Here is a 26,224-nt window from a genome sequence, read left to right on the forward strand (position 1 = left end):
TTACTTTTTTTTTTTAAGTTGTCCTGCAGACCTTGGATATTGTTTAGGTTTTTTCGGCCTTTGTTCTCTTTGTTTTTCAGTTTTGGGGGTTACTATTGAGACAGCCTCAGAGATTCTTTCCTCAGCCGTGTCTAGTCTACTAATAAGCCCATAAAACGCATTCTTTGTTTCTGTTCCTTTGTGTTTGGTCTGTAGCATTTCTCTTTCTTTCTGCCTTAGGATTTTGGTCTCTCTGCTTACATTGCCCATCTGTTCTTGTATGTTGTCTACTTTATCCATTGGACCCTTACCATGGTAATTGTAGTTGTTTTAAATTTCTGGTCTGGTAATTCCAACGCCCTTGCCATGTCTGGTTCTAATGCTTGTTTTTTCTCTTCAAATAGTGGTTTGTTTTTGTTTTTGTTTTTTCCCCTTTTGGTATGCCTAGTAATTTTTTTCTTGATAGCCAGATGTGAGGTGCTGTGTAAAAGGAAGTGCTGTAAATGGGCCTTTAGTCACATGGTGGGGAGGAGAGGGTGGAGGGAAAGCCTGCTACACTCCCATGATCAGCTCTCAGTCTTTTAGTGAGCCTGTGCTTCTGAACTGCGAACTCCACAAAGTGATGCTCTGTTTTTTCCTCCCTCCTTAGGTGGGAGGGTATGACTAGAGTGAGCTGGAGTTTGGTATTTACCTTTTCCGAAGTTGGTTAGGCTCTGGTAATACGCCAGCGGGTAAGGGTCTGTTTAACTAGTTTCTCCAGTAGGCAGACCTTGTTAAGAAGAACCAAGTGCTCTGGCGTGTTTCAGAATGGTTCCTTTTCCCCTGCCCCTGCCAGAAGTTTGAGGGTATTCTTCTCTGCTATTTACTATGGGAACCTGGTCGAACTCCTGGAAAGAAGTCTCACAAGATTGTGGGCACCTCCCCGTGACTGGGTCCCCCTGGAGTTTTTAACTCTCAGACTTGTTCACATTGAGTTTCCAGCAATTCCTCAATTACAGTTTACGGTTTTCCCCTCCAGCACTGGTTCCTGTGGCAATTTCTGAGAGCCTCTCATAAGCCACGACTCCCCACATTTGTCTGTCTGTCTCTCCAGTCTTGGGGGCCACAGTTGGCCCTGTGTCTCTCCTTCTCTTATGGATCTAAGAAGAGTTTAGTTTTCAGCCTGTCTCAGCTTTTCATGAGCTGTAGGACACAGTGGTGACTTACAAGCTCCTTACATGAGGAGATGGAAACTGAAAGTCTTACTAATTTTTTATACCCTGTATAAAATTCATTCCTTTATACACTGATGGGAAACCACTGGAGATGGGATTTAACACATGCTTTATTTATTTATTTTTTTTTTTTGGGCACACGGGCTTAGTTGCTCCGTGGCATGTGGGATCTTCCTGGAGCAGGGATCGAACCTGTGTCCCCTGCATTGGCAGGCAGATTCTTAACCACTGCGCCACCTAGGAAGCCCACACATGCTTTATTATAAGGATTATCCTGGGCACAGTGTGGAGGATGGACTGCAGGGTGGTGAATTGGATTCAGGAAGGCCAGCTAGGAGACTATGACAATAATATAGATGAGAGATCATTGTGGGTTGGACTAAGGGAGGGGGCAATGGAATTGGTAAAAAAGAATGGAAATTCTTTCCAGGTGGGTCCAGCGGGAATTGCTGGTGGATTAGATGAAGAGCTTGAGAGAAGGAGGTCTTTTCTGCAGTTCCTCTGAGGCTTGGGTCACATATGTGTGTAGCTCCATCATGAAAGGGGCCATCATTTTCGACAGGTCACCAACGTTCTTGAGGTGGCTTCTAGTTTGTTCTCATGGGTTTCAATTCATCCTTGTGAGCTTCCTTTTTCCTGGTTCTCCCCAGCTGCAGATCTGGCTTCTGTTCCTAATTCAGACCTCCCATAGATGTGTTCACCAGCTCCCACAGCTGAGTAAGGTCCATCCCTATAATAAAGTCCTTATGCTATGTCACTCAGGGTGACTCTACTTTCCTGATCAAAACTTTAACTGATACAAGTCTGATCTGTTTATCAGCCCACTGAATAGAGATGTTCATGGGCCAGTTGGATATAAAATCTAAGTGATGTTTTAGCAATATCCATGAGTTGTGAGTATCTAGTGTTTTGTTATTCTGTGGTAAATAATTTTTAAAACTATTGGCTTCTAATTACATTGCACTGTGGTCAAAGAATGTAGGACTATGACTTTGTCATTTATTGAGACCTTGCTTATAGTCTTATTTATTTATTTAGGAAATATTTTTTGTGCCTGGAAAGAACGCATATTTTCTGCTTGTTGGGTAAAGGGTTTTATGGGTAGCTACACAAAAGGTAGGGTGTGGATAGCCGTAAAATTCTTAATAACTCTTAAAAATAAAGAGGACAGAATTTGAATATTGTTGGGGAGTGAGAAAATCATTACATATTCGTAAAATAAACAAGCCAAGAGACCCAACCATCTTTAACTTATATACACAATACATAGATTCAAAATAAATGAAACTTACTGAATTATAAATTCAAAGAATTTTGATTTATAATTTATAAAATTGACCAAAACAAAGTAATAACAATAATTAACAAACCAAATCACATGAATTGTGTGTGTTTCTCTACCAAGGAAATAAACTATACTTTCTATAACAAAAACAAATGTGAATGACATTAAGCACCTACACATCAACTTTTGGGAAGTTGTGACTCAGTGTTCTCAGGGTAGAAGTTCAGAGTTCTTATCTCAAACTAATAATCTACAAAATAAAAATCAGCTGAGCCATATTGGGTTTTACCATACAATTATGACAAAACTACAGTTTATAAACACATTTATGAAAAATATAGATTCACTTATTTCAGAAACTATATCTTTCAAGTGCTGTGAGCTGCTACACATTTTCAGACAAGTTAAATACTTAAGTTTAAATGGCTTGTTCCAGTTTAAAAACTAAAAAGGAAAAAGGTAAAGTATTATTTTTATACTTGCCTTTTCAAACTTCATAATCTTCTGCCCCTGATTTACATATTTTATTCCTTCTCTGTCTGTTTGAACATTTCAAAGTACTTATTTTACACCTCTTTTAGATTGCAGTATTATTTCAAGTTCCCCTGGTTCATTCTATCTGGCAATGGAGTTTCTCATGTATTTTATAATTTTTTGTTGATGAGCTCACATAAATATGCCCATTTCTCTTCTCACTTCAGTATCATTATTAATTTGAATTAAACAGTGGCCACCATGTATAGTGGATTCACTCATAAAGTTAAACTAAACTTTCAGTACTTGGTTTCAAAAGTTACCCCAGAAAGGAAAGGATGCCTAATGGTCTTTGAATCAGTTCTCTATTGCCACCATAATAATGTACAATCATAAAATGCCACTGACATATAACCACATCTCAGCTGGAATTTGGCTGGGTAGCTTTCATGGTCTTGGCTGAGTTTGCCCAAATACCTGGGGGTCGACTGGCTGTTGGTTGATCTAGCCTGGTCTCAGCTGTGCTCCCTGTGTCTCCCATCCTCCTCTTACACCAGGCATGCACTCCTCAAGACGGGAGAGCAGCAAGACAGAGAGGTCAAGCTCAATTCGGCAAATACTTTACAAGGCTCTCCTTGCAGTAAGATGGCCAAATCAGGTGGGTCAGAATGCTCAGCTCTCAGTAGGAGGTGACAGCAGAGTTACAGGTGTGGTAAAGGGTGTGGCTATAGGGAGCAGTGACACATTGAGGCCATTTTATGACATCCACTATAATCTTAGAAAAGAGATACTCCCTATTGTTATTTTTTTCCTACTGAATAAGCTTAAAAAAACCCATAAAAGTTTGGGTAAAAGTCATGACCCAATTTTTTATTACATTTAAAAAATAATAGGTAACACAACATTGTAAGTCAACTATACTTCAATTAAAAAAAAAAAGTAATAGGGGGACTTCCCTGGTGGCTCAATGGTTAAGAATCCAGCTGCCAATGAAGGGGACACGGGTTCGATCCCTGGTCCAGGAAGATCCCACATTCCACAGAGCAACTAAGCCCGTGCGCCACAATGACTGAGCCCACGAGCCGCAACTACTGAAGCTCATGCACCTAGAGCCCATGCTGCACAAGAAGAGAAGCCACCTCAATAAGAAGCTACACCACAATGAAGAGTAGCCCCGACTCGCCACAACTAGAGAAAGCCCGCACGCAATAATGAAAACCCAATGCAGCCATAAATAAATAAATAAATAAATAAATCTTAAAAAATGCTAATCTCTTTTAAAAAGTAATAGGAATTATGTAACTATAAAGGCAAAAAGAAAACTCTATAACATATACTCCTTGGAATAAAATGAAAAGAAATACAAGTTCTTGGGCATATAGGAGATGGCTAGTGAAAAGTTTTAACACTCACTCAGAGGTTCCAGACATTAAAAAAACCTCTTTGTAGCTATGTTCTCCCAGCACGAAGGTTTTAAGGCTGATTTACTCACTCCTAGGCCCTTCTCTGTTTTCTGTTTCAGGAAGAATAACATTCTCTCTCAGAGACAAATCTAAACTATTTTCCCCAATTTTATACATGCTCAGATCCTGTCTCCACTATAAACACATTTCTGTCTGACTTTCCTCTCCAGTGAGCCAGTGGCTCCTATTCCCTTTCCCCATAGCATTTTGCTTATTTATTATTTTTATTTTATTTTACTTATTGGCTGCATTGGGTCTTCATTGCTGCACATGGGCTTTCTCTAGTTGTGGTGAGTGGGGGCTACTCTTCCTGCGGTGCACAGGCTCCTCATTGCAGTGGCTTCTCTTGTTGCAGAGCATGGGCTTTAGGCATGTGGGCTTCAGTAGTTGTGGCACACAGGCTCAACAGTTGTGGCTCACGGGCTCTAGAGCACAGGCTCAGTAGTTGTGGCGCACGGGCTTAGCTGCTCCGCGGCATGCGGATTCTTCCTGGGGCAGGGCGCGAACCTGTGTCCCCTACACTGGCAGGCAGATTCTTAACCACTGTACCACCTAGGAAGTCTATTACTATTCTTTTATGACATCACATCTTACTCAGGAACTGGGCTGGGAAGTGGGGGAGGGGCTATGCATATTAAAACAGAGGCCAAATCTCAAATGAAGGGGAAGAATGTAGTGTAATATACTGGACCGTGGACTCCCTGAGGGCAGAGACTTCTAAGCACAAGCCCCAGCATGTAGCAAGTATTCAAAGGATGCTTAAAGGAATGAAGGTGGTGGGTAGTGGTGGCTGAGTGCTTGGCTCCTTGTTCAAATCTTGGCCATATGTTTACTTTGGGCAAGTTAACGTTTCTATGTTTCAGGATTTTTTTTTCAGCTTTAGATGAGGCTATAAATGTAACTAGGGTAACACATGAAAAGCACCAGTTTTTTTTTTTTAAGTAATGACAAATTTATTATTATCCCAGTTATCTTCATTAATTCATTGACTAAACAGATAGTATAATATTAATATTTTTTTAAAACGTGGGTCTTTTGTTTTAAAAATTTATTTTTTGGCCACACCATGTGGCTTGCAGCATCTTAGTTTCCCGACCAGGGATTGAACCCAGGCCCTCGGCAGTGAAAGTACAGAGTGCTAACCACTGGACAACCAGGGAATCCCCTATAATATTTATTACTGATTTACTATATTAAATTATTTAATTTTTTACTATAGATAAGGTACTTCTATTTTATTTAAACACTGCAAAATGATCATAAAAATGTTTACTGTTTACTTTTAAGAAAAGCAAAAACAATAAGAATTTAGCTGGGAAGGGACTAATAGCACTTAGTCATTTATTTTTATTTTTATTAAATTTTTTTATTGAAATCTGGTTGATTATATTAAACTATTTTAAATAGTAGTAATTCATAGGTAACGATTTTATTCCATGATTATTATCATTGCAATTAAAAAGCCTTCAGTGAATTCATGGTGAATCATGTGGTTCTAAATATGTTAGCTTTTATTACTATTACTGTTGGGCTGATGACAGTGATTAGTGTGGCAGAAGGAGGATGGTGTGGATTGAATTGTATCCTCCAAAGAAGCTGGTGGGAGTCCTAACTCCCAGTACCTCAGAATGTGACCTTATTTGGAGTGGGGGTCTTTATAAAGATAATCAAGTAAAAAAGTGAGATCACAGGGTGGGTTCTAAGCCAGTATGATTGGTGTCCTTATATAAAGTGGAAATCTGAACACAGACACACAGAAGCATACGAACACACAGCAGGGGAGAACATCACCGAGGATGAAGGCAGAGATCTCCAACCAAGGAACACCAAAGATGGCCAGCAAACCACTGGAATCTGGAAGAGAGGGATGGAACAAATTCTCTCTCTCAGCCTCAGAAGGAACCAGCCCCATCATCACCTTGATCTTGGACTTCTAGCCATGTTTAAGTCACTCCCTTTGTAATCCTTTGTTAAAGCAGCCTCAGCAAACTCATACAGAGGGTGAATACACATTGGCTGTGGGCTCCTGGCAACCTCTGTAGTACCCCAGGGGGATCTCGGTTCCATTTCTTCTATCCTCCTGGCAAATTTCCTAACAATTATGCCAGGTCCAGGAGTATAGGGCCCCAAGGGATATTCTGTGACAGGGCATACTTTCTGTCCCCAAGATAAAGCTTAGTGGCTTGAGCAAATCACCTCTCCTGGTCACAGATTCCTTGTTTCCAAGATAACACCAGTCAGACAAAATTATCTAAGTGTCTGTTCCCAGGTATAAACGTGACGATTCCTGCAGCACTGATAAAGGTTGTTAGCTTGACTTTCCATAACTCCCTTCATTTATTGTTAGAGAACAATTATCTGTAAACATATTTAAACCACATCTTGAATATAAGTATACATGTCAATTTTTTTTTATGGTACGTAATTAATGAGTTGTCAACAGAGTGTATTGTAAAAGTATGGCCACAGAAATCAGGAGATCTGAAATTTAATTTTGATTTTGGAATAATGATCAGATTAAAACACAATAATCTACTCCTCCTGGTCAGTTATGGTCTAGGCTAATTTTTTTTCTTATGTCTTAAGAGAAAAATTATTTTCAGTTTGAGTGAGTCTAACGTAAACCCAGGATGGGTATAAAACTGCAGTATCGAGACTTCTCAGGTTTTTCCTGTTCTCAATTCTACCCATACATTTTTTTCTAATAATATTTTTTTTCCTCAAAGAACAAATCGGCTTCTGACCACCCAGAGAGAGCCACGTGGTTTTCTTTTTGAGACCTGGAAGAAGATAATAAGGAGAGAATATCACTGTGATATTGGGAGTCATGGTATGTGCTGTTGGACACAACACTTTTGCCTAGAGCTAAACCTTGTCCTGGGATCACACCAGCTGTCAGGCTGGGGCCTGAAGCATCTCAGCAGGTAGGAAATCAATAAGCCAGTGTATGCCTGGTTCCACGTAGGGGACACTCACAAAATTCCATCATTTGTGTGCCATTCTAATAGGCATACACCAGGAACTTGTTGCAAAAGCTGTCCCTTTATTCATGGATTTGTGAGCACAATACATATGTTTTTCTGATAAATAATTTTCCCGGGGAGTACTTACCACAGCAGCTGGTAGTCTTCTGTGTTGTTTTATTGAGTACGTCCGGCGAGAGCACGATACAAATTGTTATGCGTGACCCTAGCCTCCTGTTTGCAATAAGAAGCACACACAATGCCATACCAAAGTGTTTATTGACATTCCTTGAAGGTGGTAGGATGGAAGAGAAAGCTCGGCCTGAGTATTACGTGACATTTCTCTTGTCGATGGAAGCAAAATCAGCCCAAGAACAAGGACTTCTCCTGCTATTGACTAGAACACAGACTCTGAACAAAATCGTCACAGACATTTCCTTGGGTAAATTGGAAGCTGCAGGAAGTAGGCTAATGGAACAATATTTACTCTAAATACTACCTCTAGGCACATTTTTTTCTACTAGAACAAAGGGACTACATGTCACTAACAGGAAAATAACACTTTCTCTTTTGGACCTTATGATGGCTGGAACACCCATCCCAGATTTTGATGATATAGTATTGCAGTAATTTTAAGAATGAACACTGAAGTACATAATAATAATAATAATAATAATAATAATAATAATAATAAAAGCACCACATTTGTTATGTAAAGTTCTAACTACGTTCATTTGAAAGTGTTTCATCTTGACTGGGAAAACATTTGTGGCAACTGAGAAATTTTCTGAACCCAAATTTGGGACACGTGGCTTGACACACAGACTGGTGGTGCCACAGACGTAACATGAGAACTGTCCTGGAAGGTCCAGCTCATGGGCGGGCCACACAAATGCGCTTACTGTTAAAGGACATGTGGTCATGTATTAGAAGAGAAAAAGATTGAGATTCTGCATATTTAAAGCCTGCCAACAAATCATACACTTCTTTTTCTTAATTTTCTCACTGCACGACAATCGTGATGGTAATAAAAGACGTTCACCACCGCAGCCAACGTATAGACACAGGAATGATGAAGAAATCAGTGGCTTTATAGCACTTTTCCTGATTCTGCAGAGCCCACTTCTGTTTTTAGGATGATCATCTTCACGTGGTAGAATACGATGGGCTATCCATGAAATTATCATAATACTTCACAGTATTTTTGAAGCGTTTTTCAAATTGAAATGTAAGTGTTCTCTTATTCATTATTCTTATTCGTCACCCAATCAAAGGTAATGCACTCTTACTAAAAATAGCTCTAAAAGATCTTGTCTTAGGGAAACAGTGGTTTATAAGTGACTAATGTGACACCATGCCTCCATGGAGAAAACTAGTACTTTAAATTAAAAAGAAATTTACATGTTGTAACAAATGGGTGAGATCCATCTTGCCCTCTATGAATTATACGATTTGGGGTGGTTTGCACCTCCACCTGGCAAAGTTAATAGCACAGTTGAGTCCTACAGCTGTTTTGTTATATATGTAAATATATACGTGTGTGTGTATATATATATACACACACACACATATATATATACTGTTATATATAATTTAAAAATCAGCCTCATATATGAGGGAATACTAACTAAAGAAACATCATCTGGGACAAAGAAAAATAAAAAAGATTTTTCCGTAACAACTGTCTGCCCTCCTCTTCTGTTTTCCTACCTTAGGGATTCTGTGCAAGGCTATGATGGAAACTGGGATCCTATTAAGCACACTTTACATTCTGTCAGAGGACTCTGACACCAGTATTTCTTTCTGGAATTTTATGCTTTTATGAAATACTGTTCCTGTAATGTTTTGTGAAATACATCTGAGCCATGGTATTGGGTGGCACAGTAGGAATAAGGAAAAGTTAGTTGAAAACCATTCATGCCCAAGTTTTCTCTCTATATATAACTTCTAGGATACCTTGTTCCTTCTGTGTGTGGGAAGAATAGACATCAATTAATCTAATGGACAGATTAATTAGATGTTTGTGTAAACTGTGAAGCTCCCTGGGAGCAGGTTCCATCTGTGGAATAGCATCCTCCCTTGCCAATGTCGAAAAAAATAAGTACTAAAAAGAAGAACTGAATGCTTGAATTAATGAGTATTTACATACATCTAACATCAAGTTCTAAAAATGAAAGATGCCCCCTGTACTAGAGATGCTGTTTTATATAGGATGGGGAAACGATTTGCATCATGCTCACGTCCTGATTTCATAAACAATAGCTCCACTGGCATCCATAACTTTCCAGTTGCTGAAAGGTGTCCTGAAATTCACAGATCCCTCATTCTGAATTATGTAACTTACATACTCCATCATCCTATGTTGGTAAACATTCTTTTCGATAACAACAGAGGGCCAGATTTCTGTAACATATATATTCCCTGATTGACACCAGGCACACAGCAACAAGGGATCTGGGCATTCTAATTCCTACTAAAGGAATGTTTCCTTGTACCATGCAGGGAACACAATTAATGCATTGTTTGGACACAAACCAATATGAGCACTAGACACGACTCCGGATAAAATGAACTTTCCTGAATTTCTCCCTTGTTTAATATATTGAAGGACAATAACGTGACATTTCAACATTTCTTTTCCCAGTGAAGAAAAACACTTTCATGTATGACATATTTCAGACGACATGGATAACAAGATTAGAAAAATAGCAAATGACCATCATGTTTGGGTTTATTCCAAATGTAATTGAGAAGTCAGGCTGTCTCTGGAGCCTGCCACTGTTGTTCTGAAAACACTGTGTTTTCTGAGACATCTCTTTACTGAATGCTAAAAGAAACTGGATCCCTATTTTGACACAGATCAGTGTGCCTTTTGGGGGGGTCAGGTCTCACTCCGGGAGGGCTGCTATAGAGGAATGAGATGTATTATATCGCCCTTGATCCCAAACAAGCACCATCATTCTCTGCAGCTTCTGATTTAGCGTGGTCCCTGTGGACAATCAGATGCAAAGGAATTTGAACACCATGATAGAGGAAAAAAAAAAAAAAGAAAAACACTATCAAAGTTGAAATAAAAGTTTGCTTGCCAAACAAGTAATTACTTGGCTTGAACAAAAGTCATGAGATTGTCAGGACATTTTTTTTTCCCCTCTGGGAAGGAGACCTGTGCCTTAGATCAAACAAAGCAAAAGAAAACAGTACAGAACTCAGATATTCAAACCAATGGAATACGTCCTTCTAATATGTCCTAATGTCCTTCTCCCCTTTCTCCTGTTTGCTTCAACACGTTCTATACAACACAACGGGGGTAGAGGCCTCGTTGTTTATGCTACATCATGAGATCTCCTTCTTAGACTTGTGCACAAGTTTGTGCTTCTTGGGTGGTGGGTGTTCACAGGGCATGTGCCCCCCACCCCCAGACTTCTCTGAACCCCAGTCAAGCCACAATCCCACAACAATTGGGATGCCCTGCAGTGCATCAGCAGGAGGTGTTTTTCTTGCTGTTATTATTGGTTGGAAAGTGTAAATTTGCACCATATGTCTAGGCTAGTTCCAGCTGATGGGACCGATGCCACATATGAATGAGTTGAATGGATCAAGGTTTTGGTGTTGCCACTGCTGTTTTTGGATGGATTGGATGCCCAGGGGAGGAGTAGACTGGGAGGAAAAGAAAGAGTTGATCAGCTCCTATTCTGGAGATGGTTGTTAGAAACGATAAAAAATGGTGGCTCTGCTCAGAAGACATGGGTGTAGAAAAGCTTGGAATGCTTAACGCTCAAATTTCCCCTTAAATCATAGAAATGGAAGTAAACATTTATTACCATTTGGTCAAGTGTAGCATAACTTGCATTCATATTTCATTGTTAGTAATGGAGGTATGTGGAGAGATACACAGACCTTGAGACAGCTGTTTTTTTGTTTGTTTGTTTGTTTTTAAATATTGCATACAGGCTAGCAGTTCATTGAAAGTAGAGGAGATAAGCCTGAAGGTTAGATCTTAGAAGAAGGCAATTCTTCATGCACAGCTCATCAATCCTGATTTGGTTTGAAAACGAAAATCATGGAATACCAAAATCAAAGGAGAGTTGATTCAGGGAAAGGGAAAGGATGATGTCACTGGCCAGGAAAATGTCAGGGACGCTTCCAGTTCCTCATTCAAGTCCAAAGGTGCTGGTTTCTTCTACTGCCGTTAACAGCTTTTCATACAACATGGAGTACGAGGGATAAGGTGGAAGATCCAATCGATTGAAGCACGTGTGTGCCCTGAACGGGGGAGAAAGGGCTGGTCAAGGTGTTTGTTTCAATGATACAACTGGCTTGGCTAGTTCTGTGATCAATCCGAATCTGTGATCAATCAAAAGCAAATCAAAAGGGAGTAGCACCATGTTTTAGGACCACCATAACCCACTTGCAAACTAAGAACCACAGCCTTCCAGACATGAATAGACCAGTTGAGGGACTGGAATATCTAGAAACGGGGGCAGGGGAAGGGGATTTGCATTTGTAAGCAAACCACATTGTACCAGCACGGCACTAACAAACCAGCGACATCTTACAATTGAGAAATGAAGATGGATGCGGTTGGTGAAGGAGGCAGAAACATAATTAGTATTAGAGCATCATATTCCCAAGTCTCCCTGCCCAGCTCTGATTTCCGGGCCTCTGTAAACCCTGTGCATTGACTTAGAGGTGCCAACGGATGCCCTGGAACTCTTGAGATCCAATGCTCCATTAAGGCAGATGTGTCCTGGAGACAGTCTGACTGCTTTACAGTTCACAGTGGGGCCTACTTAACCTGAAGCAGAGATGCTGCATTTCCAAGAACAGCTGAGCTTGTGGGATAATCCTCCCTGGGGACCTGCAGCATTCTGGTGCCACCTGCCCTGGGTTCTGCTTATTTTGTCATGTACTTCATCCTGCGGGCCCATCTATGTAGGCCAGCCTCTGGCCGAGACAAAGAGTGGCTTTCTCCGTCATGTGCCAATGCGTAGACCAGGACCAGACCCTGATAAACAAGTTAAGAGGGGCAGAAAAATGAAAAGTGTGCTTTTAGAACTGGCTGAATTAGCCAAGGTCAGGATACGGTCAGACAGCATCTTCTTGGTTTCCTTTGTCTGGTTATTTTAACTGTCACTTAAGAGTGGAAAATACAGAAAAAAAAAAAAAAAAAACCCTCATCTACAAAATAGTTGGGATCAGATTAATTTTGTAAAAGATAATTTCTGGGAATAAACTGAAAACATTAGCAAACAGCACCTCTTCAAGACCTAGTCTGAACACCCAGAGTTTCTTCAAGAGTTGCTCTTAATGCAGTAATCTACAGGCTTGGTTAACTCTTAAAAACATCCTAGTTTGTAACCTAGAATGAACACAATCCAATCACGATTCGAGTCCACATTCCTAAGTCCTCACTGCTCTCCACATGTGGTCCTGACAGCACAGAGGACCAGCTTATCTCATTCCCTGGGTACTGGACCCAGTGTTCTCAGGGGGGCTGGGGTGGTGGAGAGAGCACAGAACCAGGGTTTGGAAGACCTCTATTCTGATCACAGTCCAGCCACTGACTAGCTTTATAACGTTGGGAAAGTCAATGAATCTTTCTGAGCCTCAGATTTCTCACTTATAAAACGGGGTAATAATACATGCTCCGTGCACCTCAGAGAACTGGTGTGAGGACAGCACGTACATGCCTTTCATAAACCGTGAATCATCATTTAAGCATCAGAGCCTCTTAATAATGCAACCGTTATTGCAACATGTGTCACCCTTGTGGGGACTTCAGACCCTCGGCCTTTTCCATGTGAACTGCTAGCAAATGAATCACCCTCATCTCATATTTGTGCAGTTGATATTTTGGAACTCCACTGGATCTGTTCAGTTGTGCTGGGTCAAATTTCACTCTGTCGGGGTTATTCTAGGGTTCCAGCATTTGGAGATCTTTTTGGACTTGGACTGTGTCCATCATGATATTATGTGTGATACTTCTAATCTGTGTCATCTACACAGTTGATCTCCCTGTTTCCTCCAGGTTTTTCAAGTTATTGATTAAAATGTGAATCAAGACAGTGCCAAAGCCAGCCTTGCTTTTTTGCAGCAGAGACCACAGTAAGGTTGGCTGAGAGCAAATAACAAAAAGAGGCACCATCAGTGTCGCCTGCGGCTGGCTGTGAGGCCAGTTGTGAGGCCAGTTATTTAAGTTGTGTCTCCTTTTCTTTCTTTTTTCTTTTGGCTGACCACACAGCATGCAGCATCTTAGTTCCCTGACCAGGGATCGAACCTGTGCCCCCTGCAGTGGAAGCACGGAGTCTTAACCACTGCACAACCAGGAAAGTTCCTGTGTCTCCTTTTCACGTCATCTTCTTCCACTGCCCAACTACGGCCTCAATCTCCAGACGGGTTCTGACTCGATCACTGCTGAATCTACTCTTTTCCAAGTTTGTCAATAGCCTCTTGATTCCCCAGTCCAGAGGTGCATCCTCTAAGCCCACCTCCTCAAGCCCTTTGAAGGCACATGACAGCTCTTCCTCTGAACATCTCTCTCCCCTTGGCTTCTCGATGGCTTCTCAGTGGCTGTCAGTTTCTCTTGGGGACTCCCGATGACTCCCTCATGCCTCCTTTGTAGCCCGTCAGCCTACAGAGCAGGACTTCCCACCTGGCACTATTGACACTTTGAGCTTGATGATTCTTCACTGGGTTGGGGCTGTCCTGTGCCTTGTAGGTGTTTAGCAGCAACCTTGGCCTCTACCTGAGAGAGGCCAGGAGGACCCCTCCACAACAACCAAAAATGTCCCCAGACATTGCCAAATGTCCTCTGGGGAGACAAAATCACCTCTTTCCTGCCCGCCCCCCCCCCCCCCCCACTTGAGAACCATTCCTACAGAGTAAGCCAACTTCTAACTTAACCAGGCCTCCACGTGCACCCTGAGCTTGGGCTCAGTTTCCATCTGCAGTGAAGCATGGTCATGTTAGAATTTTAGTCTAATTAATCTGCCCGACTCATAATTCTGTTATCCTGCCCTGTAACTGAAATACAAACCCCTGAGGTTTTCTTTTCTCCTTTATTCTGCCTGTGCTGGGTCTACCCTGCTCCCGAGTCTGCCTTCCTTCCAAGCCTTTCCTTTCGAAGTTTCACAGTAAGGAAACTCTCCCACCTCCTGGTCTGGATGTGGCCTCCAAGCCCTAGTGTTCTCAGCCCTCCTGAGTGGAGACAGCCACTGTTCACCCAGCTGCATTCTAGGCTGTGGGTGGATGGGCACTCTTTTTCACTCCCATTGTCAATTCTACATCGTTACTTTTCAATCTTTGAACAAAACTTTCTGTTCCTTTGAATCTCATGCCATTTAGATAATCCACCTCCCCAACTACAGGTTTTGTCTGGCATTTTATTTTAATGAAATAGGATAGGGTAGAAAATAGAGTGTTACCTGCAGGTAATAAGGATGAAGTTTTGTTCTGAAGAACATGTGTTTCAGATACACGCACTCAGGTGTACATATGCATGTACTGGGTTGGGATGTGAAGGGTCCTTCTCTCTCTGGGCTGTAGTTAAACACATTTGACCACCAGTGATCTAGATATACCTTCCATACCTTCTGACCTTCTGGGCAACACATCTATTAAAATCTCTGGTACTTAGCTTAAATGTTTTCCATTTCAGGTCTTCCCACCAGACTGTGTAGCATCTGAGTCCACGTGGCTGGCTGTTCAGTGCCCTGGCCTGCCAGCTCCTTGACCCCAACCCCAGTGACCATCCCGCTACTTTTATGCCCCAGCGATGGTGGTTTATGAAGTTTCTTTACCAGGCACTGTAAACGTACATCCTAGAAACCCCTACCTTCAAAGTCCTAACCCCCACGCACTCTAGAAGGCAAAGATTTGGACTGATGTACGGTCTTGCTGTGACGCTATTCGGCGCTCTCATCCGGGAGGCCAGCCTTCCTAGAGGGAAGAGCTAAGGCGAAGGTATTGCAGGCCGCCTCTGCTCCGAGTGTGGGCAGTGCACACAGGGCTCACGGTCTCTGGGGAGCCCTGGGTCACCCTGAGGGTGCTTGGTGCTCCTGCCCGCCTCAGGCTTCTATCACCTGCCACGTGGCCTGGCCAGGTCTTTGCAAATAAGCATTCTTGGAAGTTAGAGATTATTTCTTTCTCTCCACGCACAGGTGACACTTTCTAGCCTCTTGGATCTTTAGAAAGTGTACAAGGGAGGCTAGCCTGAGGTTACTACGCAGAGGGTCATTTTCACTGTCCTCGTGGAGGCATCTCAGCACTTGCTTCTTGGGGCCCTTCTGGACCAGGGTGAAGTCCCCAAGTACCCCAGGAACCTCTCTGGGGTTCGCAGGGCAGCAGCCTTTTTAGGGGTGCCTTGGCCCAGATGTGCAGAGCCTGTTCATAAGCCCAATGTCCACCCTATAATTTCTCTGTGTGGGTTGATAGGATTAATGCACATTTCAAAGCTTCTCAGAGCATGTGTGTAATTAGAGTCAATCTCTGACCCCAAATGACAAAAGCAACGACTTCCGTCTCCTAAAGAATAGAACAGACTCCTCAGTGGGCCCTTCTCTCCATGGCCTCACCAAACTCTCTCTCCACTGCGTCCCCTGCGAGTGCCACACTGGACATCTTGTCCTCCATGCCGGCGTGGCGCTCCTTCCTGCACACAGCTGACCCGTCCCACCCCCAGGCTTTGCTCCTGCTGTTGCTTCAGCCCGGAATCCCCTCCACCCTTCCTTGCCCCTCAGGGGTCACCTCAATGCCAGCTTCTTTGTGGCATCCTCTCCAGCTGACTCACAGGATTAGGTCTCTGTTCTACATCCTCACAGCATCTGGCTTCCATTTTCCTCTCTTCGCACTCCTCTGATTGCACCTGGGGTTGTAACTGCTTACGATCTGGCTCCGGGCCTCCCTAGACTGTAAGCCCCTCTGGGCAGGTATACGGGTGTAGCTCAGCCCCTCCTCCAGGTGCAGCCTGAGGTGCTCACTATGAGAGTAGGTTATCATCAACTGTGACTGAAACTCACTCCTCTAAAGGAAGAGCAAAGTGTTTCCAAAGAACCTCATCCTCCACATCTATCATTAAACTTGACAAATGGAAATCTTGCCTTTTAGCCTTATTGTCTTGCCAGACTTCATTCAGCAGGTTCAGTGCTCAGCAGAACCATGCAAATGAGTACTGAGGGTCTGCTGATCTAAGTGGGTGAAGCCAGGGCTAAAAAGTGCCCCAACACTTGAGGCTGTTATGAACCAGCTGGGCATGCACTCTGTTGCCTGGGCCTCCTAATGCTCATGTCATCAGGTGAATTTTCTCGGGATGCTAGAAAGTCTAGGAAAGCGAGGTGAAAATTATAGTTCAGTAAGTCCTTCCACGATAGGAATTTAGCAAAGTGTCTGGGAGGCCATGTAGAAATAGAGCTGAATTAAATACGAATCTTCCGTTATGATTAGAAAATATCACAGTAGAAGAAAATAATGTGGATCAATTTTATGTTTGCTGAGTGGGATTTACTAATAGAGCACCTAGACAGAAGTACCTCTTTAGTGTTCCTTATTTCACTGATGGGGAATATGCTACTCAAAGTGGCACAGGAAGGACGGAGGAAGTGTTGGGTTGAAAACTCATGGTTCAGGGAATTCATTCTGTTAAATTGCCTGGAGCCCTAGTGCCTCCTTTTCTGCATTATCTTACAATAATTTTGTCAATAGCTTATGTACAGAAGCCACTGTAGAGACCTGAGATACGCACTGTGGTCTTGTCTGCATACATTTTAAAACAGAGTAGGAAAAATGCAACACATACAGGATAACTATTTCAGGGAATATCAAGGGTATCGAGTGATACGCCACAGTGAGACAGGCTGGGACCTGGGACCCTTTACTGCAGTGGCTGCACCTGGACAAACATCTCCTAGAGCAATAGAATACAAAGAAACTCTAGGGATTAAAAATAACTGCATACATGGGCAGTTGGGGTCAATTATGAACAATAGGATACAAAAAGGCCACAAACCAACTGCCATTTCTGAGGTGCTGCGAGCAAAAGCAGGGTGACTGTGCACGATCCCTGCATGCAGCACCTGCAAGGGGGTGGGCAGACCACCCCCACCTCTCAGGCCTGACCCACCAATCCACCCCCACCCTCACCCCATTTAAGGGACCACTTCGCCACCCACCCTTGGGGGCAAGTCCCAGTAAAGCCTTGCCGGAATTTCTCGTCTGGCCTCTTAGCAATTTCTATTGATTAAAGAGTCCAAGAACCTGTGTGGGTAACGAAAGAAGTCCAGATACAGTGCTGGAAGGGCCACTTTGGGCTTCTAGCCTCTTTGCATCCTCCTCCCCCAGGTGAGACATCCACCTTTAAATTAAATTGGGCTACATAGGTCTGACACATGGACTGTGATACCAATAGCCCAAATACCATCAATCATCAAAAAATCACTAGGAATATAGTCTAAATGCACCTCCCAGAGACTTCTCACCCACGCCTTTCACTAATGACTCATGGAACAATACTCTGGGTGGCAGGAAAGAATTCTATCCCAACGGATGATTGCCCAAGCTCAAATAACAAAATGTACTTGGCCTTCTTCAGCAGGTTTCCCAAAGGTGGGCAGGAGCTCCGTACCTGGGGAGAGACGTAATTTTCCCCCATTTCTCTATGCAGAAACGCCGAAGCCCGTTGCTTCCTCGAAGGGCTGCAAAGCCTTCGTAGGGCACACTTGATGTTCCCGTGACGAACTGCAGTAATCTGAGCCTCTGCTCGTTGTTGAAACGCTCCACCGCGGCCCAGAACCAGCGGATCACGAGATGCCCATCGTGATAACCTGAGTGGGGCAGGAGGGAGGCAGAGGGGACGCGGGAGAGGGGAGGAAGGGGTGGAAGGGGCGGGGTGGGAAGAGAGATGAAATACACATCAGGTGTGCTAAGGACTGAACAGTTGGTTTTTTTAAAATTAATTTTTATTGGAGAATGGTTGCGTTACAATGTTGTGTTAGCCTCCACTGCACAACAAAATGAATCAGCCATGCACATACCACAGTGCAATAGGTAGAGTTCCCTGTGCTATACAGTATGTTCCCATCAGTTGTCTATCTTATGCATAGTAGCAATAATGTACATGTGTCAATCCAAATTTCCCAATTCCTCCCTCCCATCCCTTTCCCCCTTGGTATTCATACATTTTGAACAGTTGCTTTTGATCTGATGATTTATCTAGTGATGATTTCGCTCTAAAACAATTTGTATAACTAGCTCAAATTTAAAAAAAGCCAATTTAGCAAATAGGCATTTTATAAAAAGGCTTTATGTTGTGAGGGATGTCCTCAGAGATGTTTACTTTCTATTTAAACAACTGGAACCCCAGTAGTCCTTTTCCTGACTGATATAAATATAGACAAAGAGCAGTGAGGCTCAGTAGAGATCTTTGGGGTTCCGAAGAGACAAAACCCTCTACAAATATGATATTTCCTCTTGTTGTCTGTTCTGATGCCTTAGCTCTTGGTAACCACATACCATAGGAGCATCTAGGACTTAAGAAAGGCTGGAGGTGAACATCAAACTCGGTGAAAGGAAGATGCCGGGCTCTCCATCAGCCCTTGGTGATTTTGGAACCACTGCCCTCTAAGCAGCCCTGGGCTTAGACGAGTTGGGCTCATGGGAGAAGTATGGGGCCTCACAGGATAGTAAGGAAACCGAGCTTGGAGCAATCACTTACGATAAGGTAGAACGATTTGCCACTGACTGCAAATGCAAGAAGCACTCAAAGATGAAGAAATCTATGTGGACTGGGGTGGAAAGAAGGAAACCATCAAAGGGAAGGGAGGTGTGAGTTAAGCATGTGAAGGGTTTGTGTGAGTGGAGGAGGGGAAGTAAAGAATGGTAAGAATGAAGAATCAAAATGCAGGGACCTGCAAGCCGACTAGACCAGCACAGAGGGGGTTCCAGTGAGGACTGAAGGGACCTTGCTGGGGGCTCAGAGGGCTTCATAGCTAGGCAGAGACATTGTGACCTGACACCTTAGTTGGTGGCTTTCCTACCAAGCCAGGAGAGCCTAGTGGTCCCCAAGAGGTTTCCTCCTACACAGTAGAGGGTACAGGGGAAACAAGGGAGGCGTAGATGGTGGGCCCCTTGCTCACCCTCTGTTTCACTGATGAGAGTTTCTTTGTAATACTTTACATAAAGAAAGGATTTTGAGCTTAAAAAACTTTCCAAGTTCTCTTCTCTATGTAATTTGTTTATTACTTGTTCTGTGGTTTGGGAGATGGCCTGATGAAAATGGCTATTTCAGGAAGACTGGTTTGCCAGTGTGAAGGGGAAAAGTTAGGAGGGGTTAGACATTAGGTTGGGAGAGATGACAGAACCATGTTGCAGGAAACCAGGACTGAGGCAAAAAGGGCTTCAATTCTATAGCAAGCAGGACACACCTTCCTGCCAGCAAGCGACCCAGCTCTGGAGCTGGCCCGTGGGTGGCAGTGTTCTCTGGAATGCATCTACACAAAGTTACATCAGAGACGCCCAGCAGGGACTTCTGTCAACCTACAGAAAGTCTAGGTTGGAAGTTAGAAGGCATAGACCAGAACCTACTTTGCACATGTTCTGAAGTAAGGTCAAGTTTCTTGTAGTCTTCAAAACGCGACATAATCTTATATTGATATTATCACTACATATGGAATATATATATATATATATATATGAATATTATTCAGCCATAAAAAGGAATGAAGTAGTGAATCATGTGAACAATGTGAACAAACCTTACTAAGTGAAAGAAGCTGGACCCAGAAGGCCACATACAGTATGATTCTATTTACACGAAATATCCAGCACGGGTACATCCACAGAGCCAGAATGCAGATTGATGGTTGCTGGGATTGGGCATGCGGGTGCCAGGAATGGGGAGCAATTGCTTCACGGGTCCAGGGCTTCCTTTGGGGATGAGGAAACTGTTTTGGAACTAGCTAGAGGGGATGGTTGCACCACACTGTGAATGCACTAAACACGGCTGTGTTGTTCCCTTTAAAATGGTTAATTTCACATTATGTCAGTTTTGCCTCAATAACACTTGTATTGTGTCTGTGAGAGCTGACGGGTCACAAGCCCCGCTTGCTCACCTCCCCGGTACTCGGTGTTGTTCCGCCAGTCAGCCAGGTCGATCTCCGCCGTGCCCGCGATCACCAGCTCCAGCTCCCTGGCATCGAATACTGAGACCAGCCTCGAGTCCACCACCTGAAATTCAGATCAGGCTTCAGCCTCCAGGTTCAACCTCCTAGAGAGGTCACATTCATTATTATTATTCCTGTGGGTTAAGCTGGGAAGCTGACCACCGTTTACAAATTTTTTTCCCTCAATGTGCTATCATGTTTAAGTTCAAAATCATGAACATTTTGAAACACAACTCCTTCATGAGCTGGGAACTCAAAAAAAGGTCCCCTGTTTTTCGCTACCTCTGATACTCCCTCTCCGAATGATGTTAAATGAACATGCCTAACTTAACCTTCTTCAGTCACTTTTAAGTTTCCAAGGAACATTGCCTTTTAAAGGCAAAAAGTCCAAGTCATTTCGAAGTGATTCAATAGCTATTAGCATTATCACTTCACTTAAAAAAGATCCTCTCTTCTACATAAAACCAAGACTTACTTCCTAGGAATGGACATTATGTATTAAAATTACTGTCTTTTCTTTCCTTTCTCCCCTCATTTCCTCCCTCCTTCCTTCAAAGATCTGGGAGGACCTGCTTAGTTAGGATTCTGAGCTCAGGCTTTACATCTTGTTGCCAAATGTATCAGGTACAACTTTAATCAAACCAGTGTACCAGCCTGTCACCCAGGCGGTTCTCCCTCACGGCAGCAAAGAAAACCTTCCAACGTCCAAGCCCTTGTTTCCAAACTGGAAAAGTTTAACCATGTCAATTTTTGGTGCACATGAAGGCTAGCAGCTGTCACTGTCCTTTTTTAAAAAATTACTATTGATTTCTGATGCTTTTATTAAAAGCTATTTTTTAATTGAATGATTCTTTAAGTTCTATAGTGATTTACAATTTTCAAAAGTTTCACATGTGATTTCATACAATCCCACAATAAGTCACTGTCCTCCTGATTTACCATCTCAGCATGGATTATGTGCCACTAGGGGCATATCTCCTTTTGTTGCGTTTTGCTTTACTGCATTCTACAGATACTGCGTTTTTTTTACAAATTGAAGGTTTGTGGCAACTCTGCGTCATCAGATGATGGTTAGCTTTTTTAGTAATAAAGTATTTTTTCAATAAGGTATGTACACTTTTTAAGACATAATGCTATTGCACAGTTGACAGACTATAGTATGGTATAAACATAACTTTTTTGGGTTTTTTTTGGCTGCGCTGCACAGCTTGTGCGAACTTCGTTCCCTGAGCAGGGATCAAGCGCTGGTCACTGCAGTGAAAGTGCCAAGTCCTAACCACTGAATCACCAGAGAATTTCCTAAGCACAACTTTTATACGCCCTGGGAAATCAACTAGTTTATGTGACTTGCTTTTTTGCGATACTGGCTTTTCTGCCATGGTTTGGAACTAAACCTGTAATGTCTCCAAGGTCTGCCTGTATAAGAAAATAAAAATATACCAAGAGTGGACCATGCCCTCCAGTGCCTTTCTTTCACTCATTTTTCTTTCATTGAACGAAAGGAGATGCAACATGCACAGGACTTGGCAGGAGGCGCCATGTATTTTCACATCTGGCACAGCAGGGCCACACTGATGCCGGTTTTGTGAGACCCCAAGAGCTGGGTTTCCCAGAGAACTGTGACCCCTCACCCTCTCCCCCGAGAAGGTCCCCTTTACACCCTGGTGAGTAGAGCTGAGCCCTCTCCCTTCTAACAAGCTGTGTTGGGGGTGAAGGCCTGGCGTGCCTGCCGGGCCTGGGTCTCACCTCGTAGAAGCCCCGCACCAGGGCCTCGGTCTGCTGCACCACGCCACGCTCCACCCGCCACCTCACCATCCTCTCGATGTACTCCTTCTTGTTCTTCTCTGTCACCTGGGTGTTGGCTCCTCCAGATTTTAACTCCCTCTCCGTTACCTTGTGGGGAAGCAAAGATGACGATGCTGGTTGACTCAGCTTGCCTCATAGTGAGACAGATCGATATTAGGAGGATGAACTTTCTGCAAAAAGTCCTCTCCGCATGCGTTCAGGATCGCTACCTCCTTGGTTCTTTTACTTTTCCTGAAAGTTACTATAAAGGCTCTGATTGTTCTAAGCAGATACTTCCATACCTTAGAAAAGCAGCATTTTTTTGTTTTATAAAGAGGAAATGTTTCTTTAACTCAAAAGGCATAATGGAAATAAAAGAAAAATACCCCCAGTTGTTCCTAAACGGCCTGGAATGTCCTTATCCTACAGTCATGTACTTGATTGTCCCAAATCCCAATTAGATCAAACTTTTAACAGCCAAATTCTTCCTCACCCACAGCAGATCACTGGCAGGAAAACAGTGGAGGGTGGGAGGATGGTTTTGCAGCCAGGTATGTTAGTGGCTGAAGAGTGACAGCCTGACCTTGAGAACGGAAACAAAGAATGGCATTGCCACGTCATATGGAGATGCGTGTTTGTGAGGACAAGTTAACAAGAAAAGTTATGATCCGTGCTTTACTGTTTTGAAAGGCAAGAAAACAGATAACATATTTATCAAAAAGGGTTGCTGTTGGACGGGGGTAAGCATCAGTTATCTTAAATCTGCTTAAGGGGTTCACCTCGCTGTTCACTGCTCTAAGAAAAGTGAGGTATAACTGTACTTAGTTACTGATTAAAAAATATATGTATATATTTGGCACTCATGGACAAGGTACCTAAACAAAACAGTTCACAGGAGTCTGCTGGTTACTTTTTCTTCTACCACTTGGGTGACTAGGATAAATATGAAATATTGGCAAATTAAGACATAATAGTTGCCACCCAAGATCCATATTCTTTGGGGCCTCTGGTTTTCAGCTGCCCAGTTAAAAACTATTTCTTGACACTAAGTGTGCGATGTGTAACTAAATTCTGGCCAATGAGGTAAAAGCAGGGGTGCTGCATGGCACTTTCAGGGGCCTCCTTGAAGGAGGGAGGGGCTGTTGCCCCTTTGTCCTGCGGCACCTGGGTCATGAGTGCAGGTGGCCAGCGCAGGAACTGCAGCCTTGCATTGCCTGCCTCCACACTTTTATGTAAGAGAAAAATATACGGTTAGTCTCAGCAGGGTCCTTGGGTTTCTTCATTAGCAGCTGAACCTAATCCTAACTAACACACCCAGCAAAAGCCTATGGTGTCTTTCGGCTTCAACTGTCTGCGCTTCACAACATGCCAAAAGAAGGACTGAGACTCGATTTTCTAAAACCAAAATCATCCTTCTTGGGGACCTCATTTGAAGAGAAACAGGATCTATTTAAGTTTCAAACAGATAGACATTATTCTAAATTTATACACATCCTTACTTTTATCACTGGGAACATTTTAAACCTTCTCTGAGTTGTTCAGCTCCTATGCTATAAACACACGAAGGATTGCTCTTTTTACTTTCAGTGTTATTCTTCCCTCTAATTTGTATGTATTTAGTTGAGTTTACTTGGGTTCTTTTGAGTAGATAATATGTGTCCATGGAATAAAATTTAAATGTTATAAATGGCCATACAATGGAAAGCAAGTTTCTCTCCCACCCCATCTCCTAGCCATACAATCTCCCTACCTGGAGACAATCACCCTTCCTTCCCTTCCAGGGAAGGGGAATGTGTAGACTAGGGATGTATACATGTAACAATGTATACATCAGGGAATACCTATAGATCATCTCTTTCCCCATAAATAGTAGCATATTATACATACTGTTCATCACCATACTTTTTTCACTTAAAAATATACCTTGGCCATTGTTTTATACCAACTTAGACCTGCCTTATTCTCTCTTTGTTGTTGTTATACTATCTGGTCTATTGTTTATGATTTATATGTAAATGGATGGGCAGGGGTGTCAGACCACACCTCCCACTAGTCCACTATTTCATTGTGTGAGTGAATCATCACTTATTTCACCAATGCTCTACTGTTCAACATTTAGATCGGTTCCTATCTTTTGCAGTGATCAACAATGCTGCAATGGAGATCCAAATCCATTAGTCATTTCAATTAGCTGTGAATACATCTGTAGGACAAATTTCTAGACGTGGATGCTGAGTCAAAGGCAGGTGCACTTAGAATGAGGACAGACATCACAAAGGTGTCTCTCACAGGGGGAAGTAAACTTCTGCTTACCTCCACCTCCACTCCTGTACAGAGGGCCTGTTTCCCTACACCATCCCCAAAACAGAATACTGCTACACTTTCTGATTCTTGACATTCTCATGAGGGAAAACGCTATTTCACTATGCTTTAATTTACATTTAAAAAATTTGTGAATGAGGTTGAGTATTTCCTTTCACGGGAACTATCTATTTATATTCTTTCCTCATTTTCTATTGTGCTGTTGATCATTTCTTACTGATCTGTAGGATCTCTTCCTATACAGAAAGAAATAGCCTTTTGTCTGTGTCATGCATTACAATGCAGTAAATATTATGCCATTTTTACTTTGTTTATGGTGTATTTTTGCCACGCAGTATTAAAAAAGTAATTTTAGTTGACTATGTCAACCTTTTCTTTTATGACTTTGAAAGTTTGTGTCACATCTACAGCAGCGTTTCTTACTGCAAGATTAAAAAGAAAAATTCATTTTCATCTTTTTATTGTTTTTTTAAGCATTTCGCTTCTTCACTCATGTGGAATTTATTTTAGCATAATGAGTTAGGTTGGGACCTAACTTAAGTTTTTTTTTAAAGATGGGTACCCATTTGTCTTAATCTATTTTGCTAAATAATTGTGTTTATTTTATAAATTTACTTTCTAGCACAGGGCAAATGTAAAGTATGGGCTAAAAGTAGTCATGCAGAGGGAATAGTGTATTTTATACATTCACTTAGTACACAGGAAGACAGTTAAGTGAATCATATATTCTTGAACACATTTACAACATAGAGATGTAAGAAGAAAGAAGTTTTCTGTCAAATATAGAAGAGAGTATACTTCAGAGGTATGTTTACACAAAGGAAATGCACCAGAATACTGACATTTTCCAGGACCTGTCCAAGATTTTTGATTGAGATGTGGGTGCTGGGTGGTCTGCAAGGTTCAGTGGGTAACTCTCACCCATAGACTCAACACTGTCCACAGTCATGCAACATACTTATAAAGTAAACCAGCTTAATTTTCACAATATCCCATTACAAATTGTACACATCCTGGAATCTTTTGTAAATGATGTTCTCAAAACCTTAACTGTTAAATCTGCCCAGGCTATGGTTGGTCTGATAAAACTGTAACCCAGAAGATTCAATGTTATATAAACACTGGTAGAAAAAGAAATGGGAAGCTTATCTTATTAACTTCTATTGAAATATATGCATTTTGGAGGAGTAAATATCTGGATGCTAGTGATAAAAAGAAGTATTGTTGTAGTTGCACAGATAAGAGAAAGTGGTATTTGTAAAGAGAAATACCTTTACAAAAATGCTCTCTGATCCATTTTCACATCTGATTTTTTAAAAACTCTGTAAACTAGACCCATGTCAAAACAGGAAAAAGATGACATGGGTACTGTTAATAAAGGGAGTAGTCCTCAAAGAATTATATTTTAAATGAATGATAGTCCTTGTTTTTAAACACAAAATCCTATTATGATGTGATCTAGCAATCCCACTTCTGGGTATAATATATCCAAAAAAATTCAAAGCAGGGACTTGAACAGATATTTGTACACCTGTGTTCATACCAGCATTATCCGCAATATCCCAAAGGTGGAAGCAACCTAAGA

The 26,224-nt window shown here is 42.3% G+C and overlaps 1 protein-coding gene across 1 annotated transcript in view; it reads right to left on the reverse strand.

Moving 5' to 3' along the window:
- Nucleotides 1-11,311: 11,311 nt before the first annotated feature.
- HECW1 (HECT, C2 and WW domain containing E3 ubiquitin protein ligase 1) overlaps nucleotides 11,312-26,224 on the reverse strand; it is a 250,113-nt gene continuing 235,200 nt past the window's right edge. The window contains exons 24-27 of the mRNA XM_057731731.1: nucleotides 22,279-22,425; nucleotides 20,482-20,596; nucleotides 17,997-18,195; nucleotides 11,312-11,641 (exon numbers count right to left, since the gene is read on the reverse strand). Of these exons, the coding sequence (XP_057587714.1) occupies nucleotides 11,530-11,641; nucleotides 17,997-18,195; nucleotides 20,482-20,596; nucleotides 22,279-22,425 (573 nt within the window). The 3' untranslated portion in view covers nucleotides 11,312-11,529. The remainder of the gene's footprint in view (nucleotides 11,642-17,996; nucleotides 18,196-20,481; nucleotides 20,597-22,278; nucleotides 22,426-26,224) is intronic.

The sequence above is a fragment of the Hippopotamus amphibius genome, chromosome 4 (genome assembly GCF_030028045.1).
Source record: "Hippopotamus amphibius kiboko isolate mHipAmp2 chromosome 4, mHipAmp2.hap2, whole genome shotgun sequence".
NCBI lineage: Eukaryota > Metazoa > Chordata > Mammalia > Artiodactyla > Hippopotamidae > Hippopotamus > Hippopotamus amphibius.